Here is a 25,733-nt window from a genome sequence, read left to right as displayed (position 1 = left end):
AAGGCACCAGTGATGGAGCTGTCACAAGGTCCAAGCGTACTGGAAGTAGGTCCTATGGTGGGTGCAGGCCATAGATGGGATACACAGTTCCCTGTCCCCACTACTCCTATTTTTCGGGTAGAATCGGAAGAGGGAGGGGGAATACACTGTGACGTCACATATGCCCAGAAATGTATTCCTTGCCTCAAGAGACTGTCTGACGATCAGATGGAAATGCAGCCAGTTGCCCTCGAGGAAAGAATGGCTTGCCAAAGCACACGAGATATACCAAATGGAAAGTATCACAGCTGCTCTGTTGGAAACTCACTCCCACATAGACATGACCTCGTTGTCCTTTACCGACTACTATGCACCACATATGAATACATGAGCACACAAAATGTCACACTTGAATCTAGCCGACCCATAAGCCAATACGACCCAGAAGTCCTTGCAGATGCCATGCACTGCCGTCGGACGCGGCAGTAAAAGGTCTTCCAACGCTGTGAGGCCTAGCCTGCTGGTAGGCAATCCAGAACAGTATAAAAAACAGCGGTTAGCCTAACACTCTAGTCTCTCAGCAGCTCTCTCCGATGTGTGGGAGGGAAGCGAGGGAGGGGAAGCGGTAGGGGAGGAAGCTAAGGTTTTAGCTGGGACGAACAAAACAGACACAGATTTAGGAAGTGCACTCAGTACTAAGATCTCCTTTAATCGCTCATTGTTCCATCTGAGCAGTGGAATTCCATAGCTTGTTAAGTAATGAGCCATAAGGACATATAACACCTGTATCCGATCTTTTAACGTTAGTTTCTCCCAGCAATGTTCATGTTGTTTTTCTAACCCATGCTGTAAAATGAAAACAATACAATTTAATTGGAGGGAAAAAAAAACTCTGTGGTAACTGCATTCGCGCAGACAAAGCATACCCATAAATCCATATATAGATGACTGGCTGAGATCTGGGGAAAGTGCCAAGCAGCTTTCTGAAAACATTCATTTCTTCTCCCTCAGTTGGCACTTCTGTAAATGAAGGCAAATCAAGCGTAACCCTGTCAAAAAGAAAGCATTTGTTAGGGGCAGAATTGGACACTGGCAGAACTCTGGCTTATTCTTCAAAAGACTGAGTACAGCCTTTTAAGGCGTTAGTTACCCTTTATCAGCCATTTGTATCAATCACAGAAGTGAAAGCCATGAAGCTAATAGGAATGTGGCATCCCCCATTTACTTTGTGGCTCTTGCCAGGCTTCACATGGGACCAATTAAAGAAGGTTTCAATTTTCAATGGCCACAAGCCGCAGGGCACTGGGAAGATCTAGTAGTCGTGGCAAACATTGTTGTGCTAGCTCTGCAATGGTGGAATGGCACAAACCTGTTAAAAGGACAACTTTTCTCAAGCTCCTAGGGGCCCAGTATTGTCCCCGTCACTTGGTCAGACCATTATTTGATTTCCTTTGACATATCTCTGCCTGCTACTTCGCAGCCTTTTTGTTCTAACCATAGGCCTGTTCTCTCTGATTGAAAATAAACTTCACACCATATCTAATGACGCTTTCAGAGCTTGCTATCTCCCTTTTCGCCCCTGGTTAACTCTTGTTTAGAATATTTTAATGCCTATCAATTTGCCTTTTGGTGATTTGTAGTGCCTCACCCCCTGTGTGTATTCGGAAAGGTAAAGAAAATCACCCCTATCTTGGTTTACCACGTTGCTTAAGGCTCTGCAGAAAGAATATTAAAAAAGGAAAAAAACTGGCTGAGATGTTGGCACATGGACACAGTGCAAACTGGCTCTAAATACCTATAAGCAAGCCATTTCTTAACCCAAAAGAGTTTTTGTTATCTCAAATTGACTCTTCAAAACAAAAACCTAGGGATGTATTTCCTTCCCATGCTTGTATTTATAATTCCTTGCACTGAAATCTCACGAGGAAAGCTAATAACTTTAACTTTTAAACCTACATTCTTTAGAGATGTTGAGTAAGGTTTGATTATACACCATTTCTGAGGAATCTGCCATCTGGTGGCTTTATTCGCAGTGGCTACCGGTCTTCCCACCAGAATTCTCTTTATAAGGAAGTGGTGGAGAAACAAATGGGGCTAAGAATAGCCTTGAGGGAAGCTGCCAGAAAGGATGTGGGGAAATTAGACTGATTGGAACCTGCAGTAATTAAATGAAAGTAGTATAAGACCTGGATTTGTTGGCATAAGGTGACGATGCTCCATCATAATGCAGAAATGATGTGTACAAAAATAAATAAAAACCTTGACGTGTGGCGTTTTCTCCAAAATGAGAACTCACTACAGTCATCCCGCCAGTAAAATGGTGTGTCAAAGGCTGACTGGGTTGGCCACTTCAAAAATCTGTATGGGGCAGGCGTAGACCAGGGGATGAGTAAGAATATTGCTTCCTCAGGTTAATGACTGGTCCCCTATGATGTAGAGGATATCTGGTTTAAAATTAACAAAGCCAGTACATCAAGGGCCCCTGGCCCGGACAGCCTAACTAATACAATCCTCAATCAGGACCCAGAGGTTTGAGCAGCCTTCATGAGCATTCTATTCAAACAGATAGATAGAGAAGACAAGGACTACTCCGGACACCTGGAGGAAGGTCACAGTGATTCCGATCTTCAAGAGGGGCAATAGGAAAGATCCAAAAAATGATGGACCTATTACCCTTCCTGATGTTCTCGGATAGATCTTCGGGTCACTTCTGATGCGACTGATAAGGTGGATGATCACAGAAAACCGCAGTGACAAATTTCAAATAGGTTTTGTCCAGGGTCTAGGTACTATCCCTAATATTCCTGTGCTCTCGATTTTAAAGCGACATGCTCTGGAAGGTAAGGGGAAATTCTAGATCTCATTCGTTGACCTAGTAGGCGCTGACAAACTAACCAATTGCAACTTCCACATTGATTTACAGGAGCTGCTCCAGGCTCTCCATTCGAGGACTACAATGAAGGTTAGAAGGTCACCACTCGGAGGAAATTTCTATTACGAGAGGGTTAAAGCAGGGTTGTCCCCTAGCGCACAGACTGTTCAACCTTTTTGTCTCAGACATCAGGTCAGTCTAGCTAAAGCAAAAAGCGTTCTTCCAAAAATAGGAGATAGTAAAATTAGCTACATACTCTATGCAGATGATCTTCTATTGATAGATCAAACAGCGATTGGTCTTCAAAGCGTCTGGACTGACCATCCTCCCCAGGACCCTTTCCGATCATTCCCCGGTGACAGTCACCCTGGTCTGGGGCCCGGACGGCGGCCGAACCAGGCACTGGAGGATGAAACCACTCTCTCTCCTCGACCCGGTCTTCAGCTCCGGGTTGGAGTCGGCCATCGAGGAGTTTTTTGAAATTAACACCAACTCCGTCTCCTCCCAAGCCACCCTCTGGGAATCCTTTAAGGCCTACATCAGAGGCATCGCCCTATCCAAGGAAAATGGTATCCTTAAGACGATTCGGAGGGAGATTGCAGCTAGCGAAGCCAAATTATCGGCATTGGAGACCCAATACACGTTAGACCAAACCCCAGAAGCCCTCGCGCTAATTGGCTCGGAGCTGGATACATTCCGCTCGCTTGCGGACCGTGAGCTGAAGTTTCTGGATAACCCTGGACATGCAAGGAGATACGGGGAGGGTGAACGCCCAAGCCGCCTGCTGGCTAGACTCCTCCGCCGTGAGCTTGGTGTCCCACCCATTCCTGGAATCGAGAGACCTGATGGCTCCCTGGCCACCTTGCCTGGAGATGTCAATTCTGAATTCCTCTCCTTCTATCAATCTCTATATACTCAATCAGATAAAGCCACTGATGCAGAAATCGATGCCTATCTCGATAATCTTCCCCTCTCGGCTCTCTCTCCTGAGACCGCCGGAGCTCTTGAGAATCCAGTGACCCCTGAGGAGCTTTCGGAGGCTATAGACTCCCTTTCTTCAGGCAAATCCCCGGGATCAGACGGTATACCTGTGGAGTTCTATAAACACTTCAAGTCACTCCTACTCCCCCGTCTAGTTGCGCTATGGGACGAATCGGTGGAACTGGGCCAATTTCCCCCCTCGTTGCGCGAAGCCACCATAACAGTCCTACTAAAACCCAATAAACCTCCTACTCAATGCGGTTCGTACCGTCCACTCTCCCTGATCAATTGCGATGCCAAGATCTACGCCAAAACACTTGCTCTTCGACTTGTCCCTTTCATGCCACATATTATTCACCCAGATCAAGCTGGGTTCATCCCAGGCCGCTCCACATCCTTGAATTTGAGACGGCTATTCAACATTATAAGTAGGGTGAGCCCGAATGTACACGCAGTGGCCGCAACACTTGACATGCAAAAGGCATTTGATTCGGTGTCGTGGAGATATCTCTGGCGGGTACTTGACAAATGTAAATTCGGTCCCACCTTTGTCTCCTGGGTCAGGCTTCTTTACTCTAATCCTGTTGCCAGAGTCCGCACAGAGGACCGTTGCTCCCCTCTGTTCCATATAGCCAGGGGCACTAGACAGGGATGCCCCTTCTCTCCCTTAATATTCGCTGTAGCAATGGAGCCATTTGCGGACATGCTTCGCCAAAACCATGCACATAGGGGTCTACGTACTTCTGGTATCTCGGACATAGTTTCCCTGTACGCTGACGATGCTCTTCTTTTCATCCGTTCCCCCGAGACCAACCTGGCCCCAATATTGAATGCACATCGCCTTCTTCGGGCACATCTCCGGTCTCACGGTTAATTGCTCTAAATCAACTCTCTTCCCGCTTACTCCCAGCACACTTCCCCCCCCGGATACCATGGGGTTCGCTTGGGCCCAATTTAAAATTACTTACTTGGGTATAGTGGTGGCTCGTCACGTCGAACGGGTCCGCGAGGAGAATTATCAGTCATACCTCACAAACCTCACCACCAAACTACAGGGCTGGGCCAAGTTGCCGATTTCGCTGGCGGGCAGGATAGGGGTACTGAAGATGGTGGTACTTCCCCAACTCCTGTATAGATTTGCGAATGTCCCGCTATGGCCGGGAACCGAATTCTTTCAATCATTGACACGTAGCCTCAACTCCTTCCTTTGGCACTCAGGCGCGGTCCGTCTAAAGCTCAAGACCCTTGCCACCCCCATGGAGGCTGGAGGATTTGGAGCTCCGGACTTCCTTAATTATTGGCTGGCGGCACAACTCCAACACACTGCACACTGGTTCAATGTAACGGATCCCCCCCCCCACGTCAGACTGGAAAGGTTATCGATCAGTGACCGTGATATCCGATCTCTAGTGGTCACACCCATGCCGGTGGTGTCGGAATCGCTGGATCCTACGACCTGCACATCTCTAGCCTTACATAAATCTTGGCGAATACTGGGTATCATTCACCCCTTTCACGGCAACTTTCCAATATGGAACTTCCTTCCAGAAGTCCCACATGTCCCACCCTCGGTGGTCCGCACATGGGCCGAGGCGGGATACGAACTACTACGTGACGTATTCAAACAGGGAAACTTTATAGAATGGCCCGACCTCCCGGCCTCCCTTAGGCGGAGACCCTCCGTTTGGCTCCAATACTCATCTCTCCGTGGGGTACTCAAGCGCAAATACATAAGTTTTCCGGCATTGCCACCAGATGAACCTGCAATTACCGAACTATCCTCGCCTTCTCCTATGAGGGGAAAAACCTCCAGGCTATACACCCTGCTCCAAACCAGATCACCCCCCGCATTCTCCAAACTAAGGCACGCCTGGGAATCAGATCTCGGCTCCGAAATATCTGATGAGCTGTGGACCCGTATGTGTGCACGCACTCAGTTGATCTCCTTTAACTCCCGATTCAAACTAATTCAATTTAAGGTGCTCCACAGATTCCATTATACCCCGGCTAGATTACACCGTATGTCAAGTGACTCCTCCCCTAGGTGCCCGAGATGTGGCAGTGAAGAGGCGGGGTATATACACATGATCTGGTCTTGCTCTCGACTCACCCAATTTTGGACCTCAGTATGCTCCACTATCTCATCTATCCTCGAGTGCCCCATCTCCCCGGCCCCAATGCAGTGTCTATTTCATGATTTCCCGGAACTTCACCGTGACTCCAGGAGGCTGGCTAGCCTCTGTATGCTACTAGCTGTGCGTACAATCCTACTCTGCTGGCTTCGGCCGAACGCCCCTACTCACGCACAGTGGCTCAGGGCAGCCACGTGGGCCTCTGACACGGAGGAGTCCTGGTCGATGCAACAGCCCGCCCACTCCAGACCTAGGAACATATGGCAAAAATTCCGCTCATACATGTCCTCCATCGTCACCGACTCTGTCCCTGCATCCCCAGACCCTTCTCTCGCCTCAGCTCCAGATGACTCTTGATTCTCTCCCAACTGTCTTAGGTCTGTCCTCGCATGTGCCCCCCATCGGTATACGTTGTTCCCTGTATTACCCTACGTGATTTCTTTAATTGTACCATACTGATCTGCGATGAACGCGATCCCCTTTGCATTTCCGTTGTATCTACATGCTTTATTGTAACCTACCTGTGCCTGTTGTACCAAGCTGAATAAACAAAAGTTTAAAAAAAAAAAAATAAATAAAAAAAAAATAATAAAAAAAAGATCATCAAAACAATTAGAAGAATACGTGGAGGCAAACAAGCTGAAAATAAATGATGGGAAGACTAAAATCCTCGTCCTTGAAAAGCCACAATGTAGGAAAAGAGCCCTCCCAAAGTGGTGGCTAGGTTCAACCTGTATCGAACAGGTGACAAAGTTTAAATACCTAACTGTCATGAACAACATTAGCCATGTAGAAGCCAACACAGTAAAGGTAATAAAAGCAAGAGTAAAGATGCTCGCAAATCAAGCAAGGCTAATGAGCAGAAAATACGGCCGCTTTTCGTTAATCCCGATTGTGGAATTCTATAAACTTAGTCACTGCCACAGTGATTTATGGTGCAGAGGCTTTATTCCACATCCCAGACTAATTGTGGACAGTGGTAGAAGGCCTTTTCTGGTAAAGGGTACTGAACCTACCTAGGGCGACCCCTATTCAAGTCATTAGGAGAGAATTGGGTTTTTGTATATTAAAGAAAGAAATAGAAGCGTCCCAAGGTAAACTTCTTCAAAAATGGGCACAAAGATGTAGGGCTCTGTTTGATAGTTTGCTCCTCGGAAGAGGAACTTGGAAGTAACCCAAATAAGGTACAAACTAAGTTATGGAGGTCTGACTGGATCCTTATTTCTAAGGAGGCAAAGAAATTCAAACTATTCTTTCATCTGAAACATGAATCGAGGGCCCTCAGGATTTTACCAAAATATTTGATGAAATTCCTGAGTAGCCATGTAAGAGCCCAGTGCATGAGGTACGTCTAAATGTAATGCCCACAAGAGAGAGGTCTTATCTGTTAGATACAAGCTGGGACTGCTCAGGGCTGATCGTAAGTACTGTAAAGAACAAGGACTGGTCAGATCCTTGAAACACGCATTGGTATTTTACACAACTTGGTCTGCATTGAGAACTATGCATTTTAAATTGTTTTTGGACTCGACGAGAACCTTACCCCCAGAAGAATGGTGGGAACTTCTCCTGAGTGGGGAAAATACTTGTCCGGTTCCTTGACATTGTAATTGGTTATTTAGAACGCGCTTAATACCCAGAGGTTTCTAAGCGTGGACCTGTTGCTCAAACTCGTATTGCTCTGTGTTGTCTTGCTTCCAAGGTGAGCGCGTTGTCCCTGAGCTATCCTCGCTTGAAGCTGCAGATGTCAGTCTATTATATGCTATTGGTCCTTCTTATTGCCTGCTCTCCCGTTATCATCGCATATTTTTGGCCTTCTTTAATAGCCCCTTTTACGGCCCGGTTTCTTAACATGTCATTTGCTAATGTTTTTTTTTCCTTCTTCTCTTAAGCATGTGTAGATCACTCCTCTTACAATAACTAGTCTTGCCCCTTCTATCTTCAAGACTTTCACCTGATAACTGGTCAAGGTAGTTGAAAAGATTGTGGCGTTGCAACAACAATCGCATGTTGCAAAGGTTATCCTGTTGCTTTTTCGACAGTAATTACTTTGTGGTAATTTACTACGAAGTAATTACTTTGAAATTACTTAAATACATATGGGTATTTATGGCTTAAGGGGCAAAAAGGGGATGGGGAGGGTTGTGGATAGGGGTAGTAATGAAGGGGAAGAGGGGCATCAGGGGGAACCCTACTAACAGTTATATTTGAAGTAACATTTCGAAGTAATTACTGTGACATGGAACTGTTGAAAAGTTTAATTTCAGGCTTTGTATAACTGGACTGTCTTCTACCATGATCTTTTTATATTTTTGTATATATAAAATGTTTGGATGCTGAATCTCTTCTTTCAATTGTTAATAAATATATGAATACACAAAAGGTCTGGTTGTCACCCCTACCACGGAACCAAGATGGTCCTCACCTCTGTTTTAGACGATATCCTTACCAATGCTGATGAAAGGTTTGTTCTCTCTCCCTATTGTTGATGTTCGATTTATTAAAATTTGTGCGCGGACCACTGAATCCTACATTCCCGTCTCTCTCTCAATAGGCAGGTGTTTCCACTAACAAAGATGTTTGTTGGCTCCGTTCATTCTTATCCAATAGTTCCCAACAAGTTATTATGGTTTCTTAGGTTTCTGCCCTGGCACTGTCCCTTCTGGAATTCCATAGGATCTCCACTTCCTTACTTCTTTCGAACATTCACATCAGGCCCTTATTTCGCCTGCTGAATGAGTGGTGTGTTCCGTGCTACTTCTACACAGATGACACTCTGATCTCATTAAATTTCCTTTCACAGATCACAATCTGGATGTTCTATAACTGCTGCTAAGGCGGTTTTTGCCCCCTGCATCTTGGTGCACAAAAGATGGCTGCAGCTAAGGATGCCAGGATGGGGATAATGGCTGGAGGCACCCTCTGATGCCCTAAGCTAAAGTATGGCTGGGTGGTTAAGTCTACTCACCCTTCTGAACACCAGCAGTAACCCACAGCCAAGCTATATATCCTGGTGGGAAATGGCAGGATGGGTTGCCCATAGTAGAGCCCTCAACCCAGCAGATGTGTACACTGCATGAGAATTGGGGCGGCCCGACCTGGACCTCCAGAAGCAGAAAACCTGAACTGGGGTATGCCAAGCCACTGCACAAGGCAAGTTTTGCCTAGTGAGGGCTTTGAAATTGGGAAGCAAAACGAAGTACCGAGAAGTACTGCTTGGCCGCTGACTCTCTCTTTCCACTTGGATTTGACTCCTGCATCTCTGCACTACGGTATATATGTTTGTTTAGACTTGTAATGGACTGTTCATCCACTGTTGAACACTGCACTAATATACTTGCCCCTTTGTTTCATTATATAGATTCATTTTGGGCTTGTATCTACGGTTTAAAGCTTCCTAAATTGTGAAGCCCCGCCCCCTTGGGTGTGTATCTACAAAACCCAGCTTGCGCACGCACCGAAGCGAAGTATCGAGAAGTACTGCTGTACTACTTGGCTGCTTTGCTGCGGTCGTCGCGGCCTCGCGGTTCTCTCTCCTACTTGTGCTTGCTTGTTTTTTTTTGTTGTGGTTTCCCTTTCGGACTTCTAATGCAACGTTGCTTGTTTTACCTTGAGGACCGGCATGCCTCCTCCGGTCCTCCTACATACGAATCTCAGAAACCAAAAGACTTTTGATGAACCTTTTCGGAAACGAGAACGCAATCTGAACTGCTCCACTCCACTATCTTGTGTAAGCCGGAATTTACCCAGATTGTCAGTAAAACCAGCAAAGAATATTGACATACGCTCATTCTATCAAGATCTGGACAACGCAGGCCCTCCTGTGGCCGGCCCACGAACTCAGTCTCTGCTCCTGCAATTACGACCATCACTCCATTCACATCTTTTGCAGAGTTACCTATCGGGAAGTCAGTTCAAACTTCAAATGAAGCAGTAATAAAGACTGTTAGTTCTATTTCTCCAAATGTAAATGTGAGCAGTATTTGTCAGACAGCATGATGTTATGTATTGCACTAACTGCAACAGCACTATCTATTGATAATGTACAATCGCAAAATGAAGGGCCTGATCTAGCCGTAATAGATATGGAATCAAATGCCTCCTGCTTTTCCTCTCAAGATTTATCCCAGAACCTTTCTGGGTCTCCTGATCTTTTCCCTGACATTAGTCATTCAAATTCCGTTCTAGCTGTGTCATATACTGCCCCTACTCCGCGTAATCTGCGTTCCTCTATAATAGGTTTTGATGTGCCTGGCACCTCTGAACCTACTATCAAATTGTTGGAAATTACCCTTAATTCAATGAATTTGGCCATCCATTCGATGGTTAAACTTTTTGAAACACTTGGCACTAAATTGTCTCAACAAGCGGTACAAATTGAGAATATGTTAATCTGGCAAAATACTTTATCCAACATCTCGACTTTAAAAGCGGGCGCCATTCCTGATTCCACAAGACCTACTTCCAACATCGTCTCTTCGGCTAGCCAAACTAGTCTCTGTAAAAATCAGCCGAGTCCACCATTGGCAACTGAAGCCTTGACAGAAACTGAAGCTACCCCTTCAGTACCGTTTATTGCGAACATTATACTCAACCGAAATCTCTAGCTGTTAGTCTGCCGGTTCCAATCTTTTCACCAATAGTAGTAAATCTACATCTGTAGCTGCTCACAAGTCTGTCTATACGAGTTTTGCCTCTGCAAACTCTAATCCTGAGTTACCAAAACTTCCCAAGAAATCCCAATTGTCTATTCAGGGAAAAACCTCAAGACCACAAAGCATCCCTCAACGGCTAAGACAAAGCAATTTGTTAATCAATAAATCGGCCCTCGAGAGGCGTCACCTTAGCCTCGAATGCCATAGCTAAAAAATACTTAAATCAAGCTCAAGCAAAAAAAATTGATTCAAAGACCAATGACAAACTGATTGTTCCAGCTTATGCTCCGCTCGATGATCTGGTAGAAGCAGCTACTGCTTTGACTGCTGTGGCTAGTACTACTAATCCAAGCACTTGGTCTGAATGCAAATCAATCAAACTGTCTGTAGCATGTCTGACTGATTCTCAACAGTCAATTGAGGAATATCGTAAATAAATAAGAAGAGCTGTACATGCTTAATGGCTACTCAACCTACACAGAAATATCTTGGCTCTTGTTCCTTAAAATCACCCATGCCTCAACAAGCGAATATACTCCCATTCAATGAGCAAAGTAGAATACCATTGGTGACTTCTGACACAAAGACTACTGAACTATTGCATTAGCCTGACCAAATATATGCAGCTCGATCAAATTTTATCATAAGTAAGCCGAATGTAACTTTTCAGAAAACAAATAATCATTCGACGTCCCAGTATTCCAAGAAATCAGTCCCATTGTTAAAATAAATCTGCATCAAATTGTTATGATATGATTGTTTATTTGTATCGCGCTCGTACACGAGTGTTTCAGAGCGACAAGACAAGGGAGGGGAACGGGGGAGAACACAGCAACGATCTTACTAGACCCAGTGACATTGACAACGCGCAAGTGCATGGGAAAAGGAAAAGGGGGAAAGTGCATGGAAGGGGAAGAGTGGAAAGTGCGGAGCAGAGGAGAACAGAAAAATAATAAATACAAATAAATAGAAATGGCGGCCATAAACAGTGGTAGTGCAAACAGCAAGTTGCAAGTGCTGTTTACGGTAGCAGGACTGAGTAAGTCTAATAAGTGCACAAAATGAAGAAAAGGGGGGAGGTGGGCACTGTATGGGTACAGATACAGTCCCCAGTGCAAGGGGTGGCCAGGAAGCAGTACAGGAGGGTGAGCAGGTACATGGGCCTAGGGGACAGAGGGTGGCCAGGTGCACAGTGCCAAGAGAGCGCAGATCAGCAGGGGAGAGGGGGAGCAAAGGCAGAAGCAAAGGGGAAGGTCTTGAGATGCTTCCGTAACCAGAGATGGTTCTCCTCAGGTTTTAGAGTAGCAGGGAGGCTGTTCCAGAGGGAGGCCCCAGCCGAAGACCGAGATCTACGCCCAACGGTTAGCTGATTCTACTCTCTTTGCTTCACTTGCTCCAGAGGTTTTTCGACTAATCAAAACAGCCATTGCAAGCGCAACTGACCCAAAAACCCTTTTCCATCTGAGTTAACCAAGTCGCGGTCCGGCATAGCTGACACAAAATCCCAACTTCCTTCTACTGCGAAACGTCCAGCTTTACATGCCATAAATCTTTCATTTAGACCCCCTTCAGTTACTCAATATTTGAGTCGACAGTCAGTTCTGGCTATATTTTCTGACGTTGCCACCTTAGAAGATATCAACTATTCAGACATCAAACTAGTTGAGTTTGTACATGAGCACAAATGGACTTCGGTGAAACTCTGGATAAATTCACGAGTAGTCTTAAACACCATCTGGCTGGCAAAATCACAACTATATATGATGGGTTTTATGATATCTGTTGATACTCCGTCTTCAGCAAACCCATCTTCTGTATGTTCTGATTCCTCTCTGTCTTAAACCAATGACCAACACTAACCTGACCATTGACAAATGTGAATGTTAAGCCCCAGTGTGTTTGTAATTGCAACCAAAAACAGCAGCCCCCAAATTCACACATGCAGATAAAGCTTCATTTTAATAGCATCTCATATGCATTAATTAATCTTTATTGGAATCCTATTGCCATCTCAGATGACCGTTTCATAAGAGATGTGAATGCGTTGATGGATATCATCCTACTCGATCCGCACACCTATAACATCGTAATGGCAGGAGACCTAAACCTCAATCGCTTAAATAGCCATCTGTGAAACCAAGGATAGGCGACCCCCTACAACGTAAACCCGGGGAACAAAAGGAACCGAGTAAACAAAGAAGGTGGGTCAAGTAAATTAGACATCCACGGTAGCACCAAGGAGGGGATTGGCCAGGTCAAGGGTATATAAAAATAACCTTATAAAGTTTGAAATGGCGATCAGTAGGCTGGAAATGATTTGTTATTTTGCACGCAGCACTTTTATATTTCTAATGTTGGTTTGCAATGTTTATTCAGAATTCATTGGAACTTTTCATGTACATCAAGATTTAATGTTTTGATTGTGTATGCCCTAACATACTAGGGTAATTAATGGTACTCCTCTAGGGATTTACCTCAGTTGGAGTCCTTCTTCCTCTCTTTTTTTTTTAACAGCAGTAGTTTTTCTCTATGCCTATCTTACCCCTACCTGCAGTGGGGGTGTTTTTGAGACATGCACTTTACTCTTGTGTATCTAAATGAATTGTGAACTTAGATGTAGTTTTATTATGCATTGTGTGCTTTTTTCCTCATGTTTTCGATATGTGATTAATGAAATAAATTATTTTTATATACCCTTGACCTGGCCTATCCCCTCCATGGTGCTACCATTGATGTCTAATTTACTTGCTTGATTGATTTAGCTAGTTTTTCCGTGTGACCCACCTTCTTTGTTTACTCAGTAAATGGTCATCTGTCACATCACAAAGGCAGATTAGCCCAATGGAACCAATTTGCAAATGTTGAACGGAACACTTAGAAATGATATACCATCACAACCAACTTGGCATAGAGGAGATAGTGTGGCAACTATAGATTTTATATATGTGGACATCTTTATATCACAAGTCACACAATTTTGTATTCTTTCGTCAAACCTGAGCGGTCATAACATGCTCTTGATGCAGTGGTCTATCGATGTGGCTACAATTGTTACTACTAACAATCATGCACAAGGAGTCATGACTGTGAACCCCTCTCATATTGACTATGCTGGTCTGCTTCATCATTGAAGATGTTTAGTGAATTTTATAAATTGGAACTACACAAAACTCGTATGGGGACCATAAATCAGGGAATTGTATATCGCGATCTGATGCAACTTTTTCAAACTGGTTCTCAACAACAATCGGGGAAACGAGCCCTGAACCGTCATGCATTCGATTGCGACATCAAAGCAAGAAAAGCTATATTTCGTTCACAAAAAAAGTGAGACCTTAAAACTTCCGGCTAAGATAAGGGATCCAGACTTGAAACGAATAAGAACTACATAGAAGAACTGGCTGAGAGCCCGTAAGTCACTCATTTATCAAAATGATGGGACCATAATGTTGAGTGTACTATAAAGCAAAAACACAGCTCAAATCTGGTCAGCTATAAATCGGTCCATAGCAGGCCACCAAATTGCCATACAATCTAATGCTGTCAAAGAACATGAGTGGATTACACACTTTTCACAACTGTATTCATCTCCGAGAGGCTTAGAGTGTTTTACTCAATCAGATTACATAAATAGTTTCTATCTAAAGTTTGACAAGAAGGATATGTTATACTATATTAATAAAGTGAGTCTATCGAGAGCCCCTGGCCCTGACGGGCTATCTAATTACATTCTAAAGCAATACCCTGAGATTTGGGCAGATATCATGTTCAATATGTTTACTAATATAAACCACACTCAGATCTTACCTCAATCATGGAAACATTCAATTATTCTTCCAGTTTATAAAAAAGGATATCGAAGTAAGCCTTCTCGTTATAGGCCCATTGCTCTCCTGGATGCTCCTGGAAAATTATTTAGCCATATTATTCTTAGAGATCTGAATATATGGTCTTCAAGTGCTCACAGAAGAGACCCTTTTTAATTGGGCTTTGTAACAGGCCTTGGCACTTCGCCAAACATCATTACATTGAACATGTTAAAATCACAGTACGCCACCCGGAATCAACCATTATATCTGGCATTTGTTGATTTCTGGGTGGCCTTTGATTCTATAGACCGTCGGTTACTTTATGATAAACTGATTCGATATGAATGTCCTATCTCTTTAATTGCTTAAATCAAACACTTGCATACGAACACTACTATGCAAGTAAGATTGGCAATTGAAGGCTTACATTCTGCTCCATTTACCACCAAGCGTGGTTTAAAACAGGGCTCTATACTGGCCTCCATTCTTTTTAATCTGTTCATACTTGATATAGGTGATTCATTTATGGCAACCATGAGCGACGCTCCAAAACTTGGCTCTCAGTGCATTGCTTGGCGGTTATATGCGGACAATCTCGTCCTTTTGTCCCAGAACACCAGAGGACTTCAAAATCTACTGTACAAACTAGCAGTGTATGTACAAACAAATAACTTGATGATAAATACAGAAAAAAAATAAGATTGTGATTTGTCATAAAAATACCAAAACTAAACCAACTAATTATAGATGGTATTTGCAAAACCAGGCACTATCGATTGTAACAGAATATGAATACCTGGGTATGCTTAAACACAATTCTATGTCTGACTCTATCTACATCCATAGCCTTGACTATAAAGTTTTGGCACATGGGTATGGTAATTTCTCTTGTACTCACATTGTGATGCTCTATCAGCAAAGGGTGGTCCCAATCCTGTTCTGTGGTGCAGAGACAAGGCTACCTAGACCGAAAAAAAGCTGGGACTTATTGGAAGCCCTTTTCTGGAAGCAAATTCTAAAACTACCAAATTGCACCCCATTACCCATGATACGCTTTGTACTAGGCTTGTTATCCTTGTCGGTACAATTGATGTGGAAAATATGTAGTTTTTTCCAAAAATGTTTGTTGGGTCTTGAAATGAAAAATATTTTAAGTGTGGTTGCTCACTATCTTATAAACTCTGGACATATTTTACCTCAAAAATTGAGAAACCGTGTTCTAAATACCTTATCAGGTGCAGATGTTCCCTTGAATTTTCTTCTAGAGAATCCAAATCGAGCAAAGTAAAAATAATTTCAACATGATTGGATATGTAATCGTGAAAAATGCATGACGTGTATACATAGACTTCAATACGTTTCTTTTTGGTTTAAAAAGATTTTGGGTCATGGCTGACTATCTGGTAAAATGTCAATCGCCACATATTAGACAACAGGAATTACTAATGATGTACTAGCCAGTAGAGGCATAATATCCAAAGGGCAAAACCTTTGTCGTTATTGTCTTAATGTCTTGCTCAAAGAAACTTTGCAGCACTTAATTGTTGATTGTCCTGCTCTGGCTTTGAAACGTCATTTGTTTAACTAATTGTTTTGTATATATAGACAGACAGATTCCAATGAGATCTGGCAAATGATTTTTTCCAGCACAAAGCTTGCGGTCAGGATTGCGGTAGTGCAATTTCTTGACTCCATTTCACTGCATACTGAGACCAAGATAAAATAGAAGTTATGAAACAAATGTATCAGATCTAGACCTGCTGTAACTATTAATCATAGTCAGACTTTTGTATTGTTAATAATCACTGGATTCAACCTGTCATTTGTTTTCTATTTTTATTTTCATTTTATTTTATTTGAAAGACTAAATGCACATTTTATTTTTGGTTTGATTATCTTTGTATAATTCTAAAAATGTTTGTTTTATTTGAACAATTTCAATGTATTGTTATCATAGAACATTGTATCTTTTCTGTCTATTTTAAAGTTTGATTTTATCAGCCAACAAAATTTCAGTAACTAAGCAGCAAGAGAGAGCTTGGGCTTAGCAGAGCCCAAATACCACTGTACAAAAGGGCTGCCTAAAGGCCAACCCACCAATGACTAAAGGGTGCAGGGGCAAAGGATCAGATGACCAACCACTCTGGTTGGTCCTAGACCACCCTCACAGGAATTGAGAGGGTTAGCACAGGGACTTGGACTGTCCAAAACTATTTCAAAGCTATATGGGGGCTGCCAATGTGGGCTCGCGAAGAGCTCATATGGTTAGAGCAGCCATTTTAAGGCCACCTTGTGGTTGCCCTGAACAAAGGGATCCGTAAACTACATAATGGCATAGAGCCGGATTTTAAAAAAAATTACTGCTGCCACCAACCTACTCCATAAAACTTGTGTAGTGTTCTAAAGTCGCCCTAATGAAAATTGGGATGCCTGAGAGGCACCCATTGAATTGCGAGACAGCGGACCATAGGGGCGACAAATACCTTAAAACTTAAGTAAGGTAAAAAGGGCCGTAATGCCATGAGTACTTCAGGAGATATCCATCTGGCTGCCAAAAAGAAGTCTTGATCAAGAAAAATAAAGGAAAAAGCAAACTGTTGACAGGCTCTAAAAAGTGGCCCTAGAATCCACAAGAATAGGAATTCTATCTTAACCACCTTCAGTTAAACCCCTCAAAAACTAAATTCAGCCTTCTTGGCCTACACAAAATATTTCTCGTTGTCCCTCTCAAATCCTTCTCCATCACTAAAGCATTTGGAGCATGGATAAGACATTCACTGACTCTGTGACAAAATCTAGGGGTTGTATGGGAGGCGGATGGAGTTTTCATTGCGCCTATTTCTGAGGTTTTAAAAAGCTCATATCATAGATTGTGTGAATTCCAAAGAGACTGGCTGTTTTTTAATCATTCTGACTTCGCTATTGTCAGCAGAGTCTTGACTCCAAATTGGATTGTGTGAGTGCAGTGTTCATTGGTCTACCCGATTACCAATTAGAATGTCTTCAGCTTATCATAAATGTGGCTTTTAGTCTTATTTTTAACCTTCCTAAGTTCAACTCAATCACTAAAGCATGTGTATCCCTGCATTGCCTCTCTGTGCCATAGAGAATCAGGTTTAAGGCCCCCTGCCTGGTGTAAAAGTGCCCACATGCCTTGTTATTCAGCCAAGAAGTTTAAGCCCTCTAATCCCCAACACACACTTAGTTCTTCCCACTCTTTTTTCTACTTATTGGTCCAAAATCTAGATTTAGAACCCAAGACGATAGGAGTTGTTCAGCCTCAGGATCCCGTCTTTGGGACACCCTCCCTGATAATATTTGGATCCTCCCTACTCTTTCGGCTTTTCAGAAATCCTCAGAGGCATTCAGTTGACTTGCTTCTACTTGGCTCTTGCTGCTGTGACAGGGTCAGTAATCTGAACCTGTCAAGAAGGGATCAGGACCCCTCTCAACCTGGGGTGGAAGGCTTGCCAGGGTGGATTCCATAGCCAGCCCTACCGCAGAGGGAGGCAGGTCCCTCTGCCTTCCGTATATTCCTGCATAATTGAATACTTTGCCACTCTTAATAAAACCATACCCCGGTTTCCAAATGCTGGTCTTTCTCTCTGCCAACAGACTTACTGGTGAACTGAAGAGTAAGCAGGAGACAATTGATGCTCAAGAGAGCCTAATTTAGACGCTGCCTAGCCGACAGTGCAACCCCATGAAATTGCTGTGTGACACGACCAAACCAGAGTGACCAAACCGAGGACCAGTGAGTGTGCGGAACACTGCCAGCCACACCGCGCAGCTGTCTCCCTCACCTACACAAAGGCAATAGAGCGGTTTTCCAAAACCATGTCAGCCACCTCCACCAGCGAACTACTCACCAGTGACTGAGTCGTGGGTGGCCTCTTAATAGAGACTACCTTACAAATAACTTTAATAGTCACATGAATTTGAACCTTAACGTTAGCAGGCAGCCATTATCGATCCGCGGCAGTTTTTCACGAGTGAAAGGAGCAGTGATTAAATCCCCATATATGTGCGTTACTGTTTGTAACACATAGCGGGAGTGGAAGGCGAGGAAAGATTGACCCTGAGAACCAGGAAGGTCGAGTCATTGGACTGAGGAGAGGGAGGGGAGGGGTAACAAGGGACAATAGGAAACAGCAAGGTGTTGGTTATTCGAGTGAGGTCAGAGGAGGAGGGCACGGCAGACCAAGGCACCAAAAGATGGAAAGATGGTGGAAAGAGCATGGAGGCAGTTTGTAGCACAGGTGAGGTATTGTTTTGTGTAGGAACCCGGTATTGTGTTGAGTGTACATGTGTATGATATGGGAGTGGTATAGGAATGTTGATGAAGGATGAGTGAGGCAGCGAAAGGAGGGTGATTGAGGAAGAGATGGTGTGGAAAGGTTGGACTGTGGAGGTGGCAGGACGAGTAGTTTGTAGCAGAGATGAGTATGGAGAAAAAGCAGAGGCTGTAGGTAGATCATTGAGAAGTACATTGGAGGGACAGAGGAGAAGGAATAGAGTGGGAGAAGAGAGGGGTGAAAGGAAGGGAGGGGAGTTGTAAAGTAGGGAGAGAGAGTGTAGAACATTAGGGAATGAACAGAAGGGCATGAAAGCGCAGGCAAATGCCCCATAGTGATGAAAGGCACTATCCTCCCAGGGTCCTGGCTAGGTGACCTGTAGATTATTCCCTGAGGAAGTCTTAAAAAAAATTAGACATTTTTCTTTAGGCCATCTTCTATAGAATTATAGCTTTTCGATAGTAGGGGTTACTGATCACTTGTACCAGTCCGGAGTTGCCCATCCTGAGCTTAGAAAGACTGGGTTGGCCACTACGCCCATTGAAAACCAATAAAAAAACTTCAACCATATCTTTGAGTTGGTGTGTTCTTCTGGCCCTCTGTGACAAATTGCCTCATGCAAGGTTTTGCTGATTATTCTGCTCCATATATAGTTTAGTTACTGTTTTGGTGCTCCTCTGAACTGAGTGTAATATTAAGTTCCATCAATCAAGCTTGCTGGTGTGCTGCCCTCCCACATAGTGAACATCCTTCTGTTCCCATGGACTTCATGTGCAGTCAGGCACGGGAATTGAAAACCTGCTTTCAAGCTCACTTCTACGTCCTTGATCTGTTAACTGTTTCTTCAGTGCTCTGCAGCCCTTTACACACCCTTTGTGTCCATGGTTCTTGAACCCATCGATAAGTGACAGTTTACATGTGGGGACTCCGTGTGCAGACTTCTTCTGGCCTACCACCACTGTTGTTCTACCTGCATCATACGTTGTGTGTCACTTGTCCATCCTTCCTTCTCAGGGCCTCTGGTCATTGAACCTGATTGAGGAAGTCATCTGGTGGGGTATTTCATCCTTTCCACCTGAAGATTGCCTCCTCTGCAACTCCCTTGGATCTCTGGCAGCACTTCTGTATTTTCATTATAACTGGGAGCGGTCAATTGATTTTGTCCAGTTCACTTCAATAGACAAAATGTTCTCAAATATTGATCTCAATTGTAGATTGTCTGAGATCTTTCTGGTTTCTTTATTTTTTTCATATCTTAAGTGTTATTTTCTGTATTCCTTGATGCTTTACTTTAACTAAAAGGCATATTTTTTTGTTTACTTTGTGGATCTTCTTTCGTTGTATGCCTGTAAATTGACCAACCATACCTTGACCACACCTTTCCCTTTCTAAGAGTGAAGTTGTGACTTCTTAGCTACAGCTAAATCTGTGTGAGTCAGGTAATCTAGTGGAAACCCTTTCAGAACTGTTGAAAAATCTTGAGACATTTTGCTAACCGTTGCTTTTTAAAGATATGTTACGAAGCAATTAGTGAGAGTCTTGAAAATTACACATTGCCACACAAGCAGAATAAAGACATTTTCTTCTGGGGTCTACAGTAATATTTTAGACGTGTATCTTTTATATACCAGCAGTGACATTGTTCTCCCCTCTGCAGGTGTTCAAGTTCATCTATGCATGCCGTTTGGCAGAAGTGGGACTTGCAGCACAGGCCTTTCATTACTGCGAAGTAATCTCCAGAACCATTCTCAAGCATCCTTCGTACTACTCCACCGTGCTCATCGGCCAACTGATTGAGGTATCACAAATGGTTTACTTTCCACATGATTTCTCTTCAGGTATACCCCCCACACCCCAACCATAATCCCTCCCACTGCGTTAACTTAAAATGTAACACTTGTACTTGTTGTTCATTTAAGTTTAAGAAATCTTTTCTGCTCCTGAATGTTGCGACCTTGTGTCACGAATTAATATTAATATTTATAATCTTGCTGGTTGTCTAATAGAACATGTGGTGGCCAAGTAAAGACATTTCCTGACCCTTCATTTAATGTCAACATTTGTTTTGTGGCTTATGAATTATGGCAATATAAGCCGACCTGTGTTTCACGCCACAAGCACTCCTGAAGTCAGTCAGTCTCTCTCGCTCTCTCGCTCTTTCTCCCCCTCTTTTGCATGACTTGTTTTCTAAATTCGAAAAGGGACGTCGACAGGGCGTGTCTGTAATACTATCCCTAGTGTGACATGTACTGCACCCATGTTGCTTCACACGTTGAGATCCTTGGATTGTTTTTTTCCACCATCATAGTAGTTTGCTCTATGCAGAGTTCCTAGCTTACAGCTAGACTATTATTTATTAATATATCCCCCCACACTTTTCAACGCTACCTTTCGACACTCGACTCATCAAGCGGTATTCGGCAACGCTACTTCCAGAGGTTGAATACCTTTTTATCTGCAGCCTTCACAGTAGGGAGAGTGGGGGAGTCAACATTTTTCCTATACATTTAGAGAATGTCTCTATTCGCACTTCCCTTTTATACTTATTGTCGGGCTGCCCTTATTTCAAATCATGGAGTAAACGCCTCTTAAATTTTGGCCTCATGTAACAGGGCATTTCCATGGCAAGACACACAATGTGTGCAACCACTGTCTTCCCGAGACCATTCCGAAAAAGTGCTGCCCTGCATGTAAATTCTTTAATCCGAAGATGTTAAAGGATAGACTCACAAAGGCTGAGGCCTTGTCAGTTTGCCCCACTGATGCGGAGGCGTGGGATGGAGAGCAGGGTAGCTACGGCACCTTTAGTGTCGCTGAAGACATCAATAATTATATTATATTTATTGTGCCAGACCTTGTTTCAGGAAGCAACGGAGCGCTTTACAATCATAGAATGAAGAACACACTGAGGGAAGCACAGAAAAAAAGGAGCAGGGATCTAACAGGGGAGGATGAGCAGTTGGCAGCATGGGGGGAAGACAGTGGGGAGCAGATCACCAAGTCTCACGTAGGGTGGGTAGCGCATGTTGTGTGGACATAGTACAAAGAGTTGGCAGACTCCTACCTGCTTGTCCCCAGCTACACAGAAGCCCGGTAAACGCACAAACCACAGCCACACCTCAACGAAAACATCAAATGTTCGCCCCACGGTAAGAAAGAGCCCTTCCAGTGCTACTCAGAGGTCTGCTGCGCCCACACCCTCAGGTTTGTCGCATGACTCGAAGAATAAACGGACGCCGAGCATAATGCTTACTGCATCGAAAAACATGACGATCATGGTTTCATATACGCCTGCACCGAAACGGGCCCTGAAACCATTGTCTGGTAGTGCAGGTACAACAAAGCAGTCAAAACCAACAAAGTGTTTCTAAGACCACACAATACACCAAGACTGCATCATGGTCTATCTGGGGCCTTACATGAGGATTCCCATGCTGTTAATCCAGAGCCAATAGTGTTTCCTTTACATGAAACCCCAAGGACAGGCACCTGGACCAAACAACGTTTTGAAGAAACCATGGACAAGGAGTCTTCTTTAACTTTTTCAAAAAACGCCTCATCAAACAGAAATATGTTTCCTTTGGAGAGGGCGGAACTCCAGCAAAATTCACCAACGGTAGAGAGGGTAACTGAAACACATTCACATAGCATCATTGATAATGGTGAGGATCAGTATGAGAATATTTTCATTGAGGTCAGGGTACAATGTACCATGACCCAGATGGCCCAGACGATTACTTACTGCAATCACCCGAAGTCTAAGATGAACCCATTGCAAGCACATTTAACGCTGACCAGATCCTATTCAATGATCTGTTAAAGAAAGCCACAGACCATTTTAAAATTCAGATGCATGAGTCTGAAGAAGATACAGACTTGTGGATGATATAATCAATGAAAACAGGTCTGTGGGACAATATATCTCATTATTACAATTTAATTACTCCTTCGCTCACTAGAGCAGTCAATCCTAGAAGCTTTAAACCAGTACTTATGGATCATTTATATGATGGAGGACATTTAAAATCAAACTCCCTGGTTGTTAGTGCAACACAGAAGAGAGCGGATACCCCGTTGTCAACAGCTAAAGCACTGCCGGATAAAGAGTAAAACGCTCTATGTAGTAAAAATGTAACTACCTCTGCAGCATATAAAACTACAATAGCCAACAACACCATGTTGATTGATCGCTATAATAGAACCCATTGGGATCTTATTCAAGAATTAGATTCTGTACCTGAGACTTTACATTCTCAAATCCTGTGAACAGTTTGAGGGAATGCAGGTTGCCAATAATATAATTATAAATGTGTTTGATGCTGCAGATACAGCAGGTAGAATAGTTGCTGAAGGGGCGCACTACTGAAATGCCATTCTTGGCACTGAAATTCGGGTTTCAAGCTAGAAACCCAAGCCACATTAATTAATATGCCTATAGAAAATGAAGTTTTATTTTCAAAGCTGTAGATCACTCCTTAGAAAATGATGATAAATAAAAGTGCATGAACTCTTAAATCATTGGGCTATATAACGATTAAACCTTACAGTGTGAGGTTTCCAATATGCGCCGCTCCTTTCGAAGCCAAGGGCACCAAAGCACATATCAATCAAATTGTGGGCAAAGATCTACATCCTGCAGGAAGGTAAGTAAGTGGGCACCACTTGTTTAAATTCACTTTCAAACAGATCAAAAAAGGTTGAGGTTATAAATCATCTTTCAAAAAATTCACAGGAGCTGGCTACGATGAGTCTGGAGACACCCTGACTCGTGGAACACAAAAATATGCAGAAGACCAGGTAACAAACCTGGCCACACAGCCGCTCTCTGTATAAGCCCTACCAAGGGCAGTGCAATTTGCAAAATTAGAGTCAACTAGTAAATGTTCACTGTATTTACAGAATGTAACTCATCCAAATAAATCTCTTAGTCGGATCCAAAAGTAATATGCGTTTATCAAAAAGAAAATTCCAAGTTGGTCACTAATAAAATCTTAGTGAGGCCGCGGCAAACTCATCCCATAATTGTTATAAACATAAAGTGCCAATGCATTTCGGAGCATACAGCTCCTTCATCAGGGCAGGTCTAATTTACACAAACTGTGGAACATTTATACAAAAGCATCAAGTTTTGAAAAACATAAACAAAATCGTGATTGTGTTACAAAATATAACCATGCGTGAAAACAATATAAAAATAACATACCAATTTTCGATGAGTTGCAAGGTAAATGGAAAAGGTGAATGAAGCCACACAGTAGGGAAAAGAAAAGATGCCAAAATAAATAATGTGTAAATGAAATAACACAGTTAATTTGAACATGATCAGAAAACCAAGGAAAGTTACCTCAAGGGATCGAGGTAGACCGTGGAAAAAATGTGCGGGGAGTTGACAACAACTTCACGCAAGATCAAAGGTCTGGAAACCAGACCAAATCAATTCTTCAATCTGTAGGTGCAACGACATGTGTTTTAGTGGGTTGTCTCAGAATTTGTCATAGACACTAGTTGTAGAGGTCTGCAGGCTTACCTGTACTCGTAAAGCTACGAGTGTACTGAGGCTGGGATTGCAGTCAAGCAGGGGACGCCATTCCGCATAGCCAGGGAACAGTGTTCCCAAGGTTACTCATACTAATATAAACACGTGACCCAAATGTGTCCATTGATCGACACGATGCCGATAGGCAGTTGCACTCTATGCAATCAGGCTATCAAGGCTAAGAATCATGGAAATAAAGAATTTGCAGTAGAGCTGATGATAATTACGGAATTATAGAAGGAAAAAAATCGAAAATTAAATATGAGAAAAACGGCTGATAGACATAGAAAACATACTGCCGATTACACTCTATGCAATCAGACAATTCAGGCCAAGAATTCAAATAAAAAAGAATTTGCAGTAGATCTGTTGATAATTACGGAATTATAGAAGGAAAAAAACAAAAATTAAATATGAGAAAAAAGGCTGATAGACATAGAAAACATACTGACGATTGCTCTCCATGCAATCAGGCAATTCAAGCCAGGAATCCAGATAAAAAAGAATTTACAGTAAAGCTACTGATAAATGTAGAATTGTAGAAGGAAAAGAACAGAAAATTGAATATGAGAAAAAAAAGGCTAATAGACATAGAAAACATACTGACAATTGTGTATAAATGAGTGAAAATGTCATAGATAAAATAAACAAACATTATGATAATAATAATAATGATAATAATAAGCATATTAGACACACTGCGATATATGGAATAAATCATGCAAGGGTAGCATGTGTATCTAAACCATTACATAAACAACTAATGGGTGTAATCGTGGATATATCATGTACATTTATCATAAATACACCAGTCGCATGCGGTAGCCCCCGGAAGGCGCTACCTTGGGTCCCAAACCTAAGTTCGGGAAGGGAGACAATGGTGTGTAAACGTTGGTGATTGGATCCTAATGTGATAACAATTCATATTGAATCCTAAAATAAAAGACATGAATGACCCCCTTAAAGAGAGAGGTCATCCAAAGTGTCACGGTATAAATGTACATTGGTAGAGGAAGGGAATCATGTACTAGTCACTCATGTATCAACATAATCCTCTTAAGTCAAGCATGGAAAACAATGATTCAAATGTAACAGTGATAGTTAATCTCTTCATTTAGGCCATTTGGGTAGAGGCTCCCAAGTTTGTCTATCCAAAAGGTTTCTCTTTGGTTGAGTCGCAGGCCCAAATCCTCATGGGGATTCGATTTCTTTAACACTTCAAGAATGACAAATCTAATTTGAGTCAGGTTGTGGTTCTCATCACGCCAGTGGCGTGCCACCGCCGAGTTGGTGTTACATGTACGTATGCACGAACGGTGCTCGTTCCAACGTGCCTTTGCTGATCTCGTGGACTGTCCTACATTGAGTGGAGGCACACAGTGATAGAGATTGTAATTTAACTCATACGACAATTTTAAACAACATAATGTCCTTTGAAGATATCGAAGGTCTTTCATCCAAATGCGCAGAAACC

The 25,733-nt window shown here is 43.0% G+C and overlaps 1 protein-coding gene across 6 annotated transcripts in view; it reads left to right on the top strand.

Annotated features, from left to right (window-relative positions):
- Positions 1–25,733, top strand: part of SEC16A (SEC16 homolog A, endoplasmic reticulum export factor) — a 1,467,667-nt gene that overhangs the window by 826,238 nt on the left and 615,696 nt on the right. For all 6 annotated transcript variants that reach the window (XR_011268503.1, XM_069609587.1, XM_069609588.1 and 3 more), the window contains exon 17: positions 20,381–20,521. Coding sequence is in view for 5 of the 6 variants with exons in the window: in XM_069609587.1 (XP_069465688.1) it covers positions 20,381–20,521 (141 nt within the window). In the remaining variant the exon portion in view is untranslated. The remainder of the gene's footprint in view (positions 1–20,380; positions 20,522–25,733) is intronic.

This window comes from Ambystoma mexicanum, chromosome 8, assembly GCF_040938575.1.
Source record: "Ambystoma mexicanum isolate Mex_15411 chromosome 8, UKY_AmexF1_1, whole genome shotgun sequence".
In the NCBI taxonomy this organism is placed as follows: Eukaryota; Metazoa; Chordata; class Amphibia; order Caudata; family Ambystomatidae; genus Ambystoma; species Ambystoma mexicanum.
Note: the sequence above shows the minus strand (reverse complement) of the source record. Positions and strands in the feature narration are given on the sequence as shown.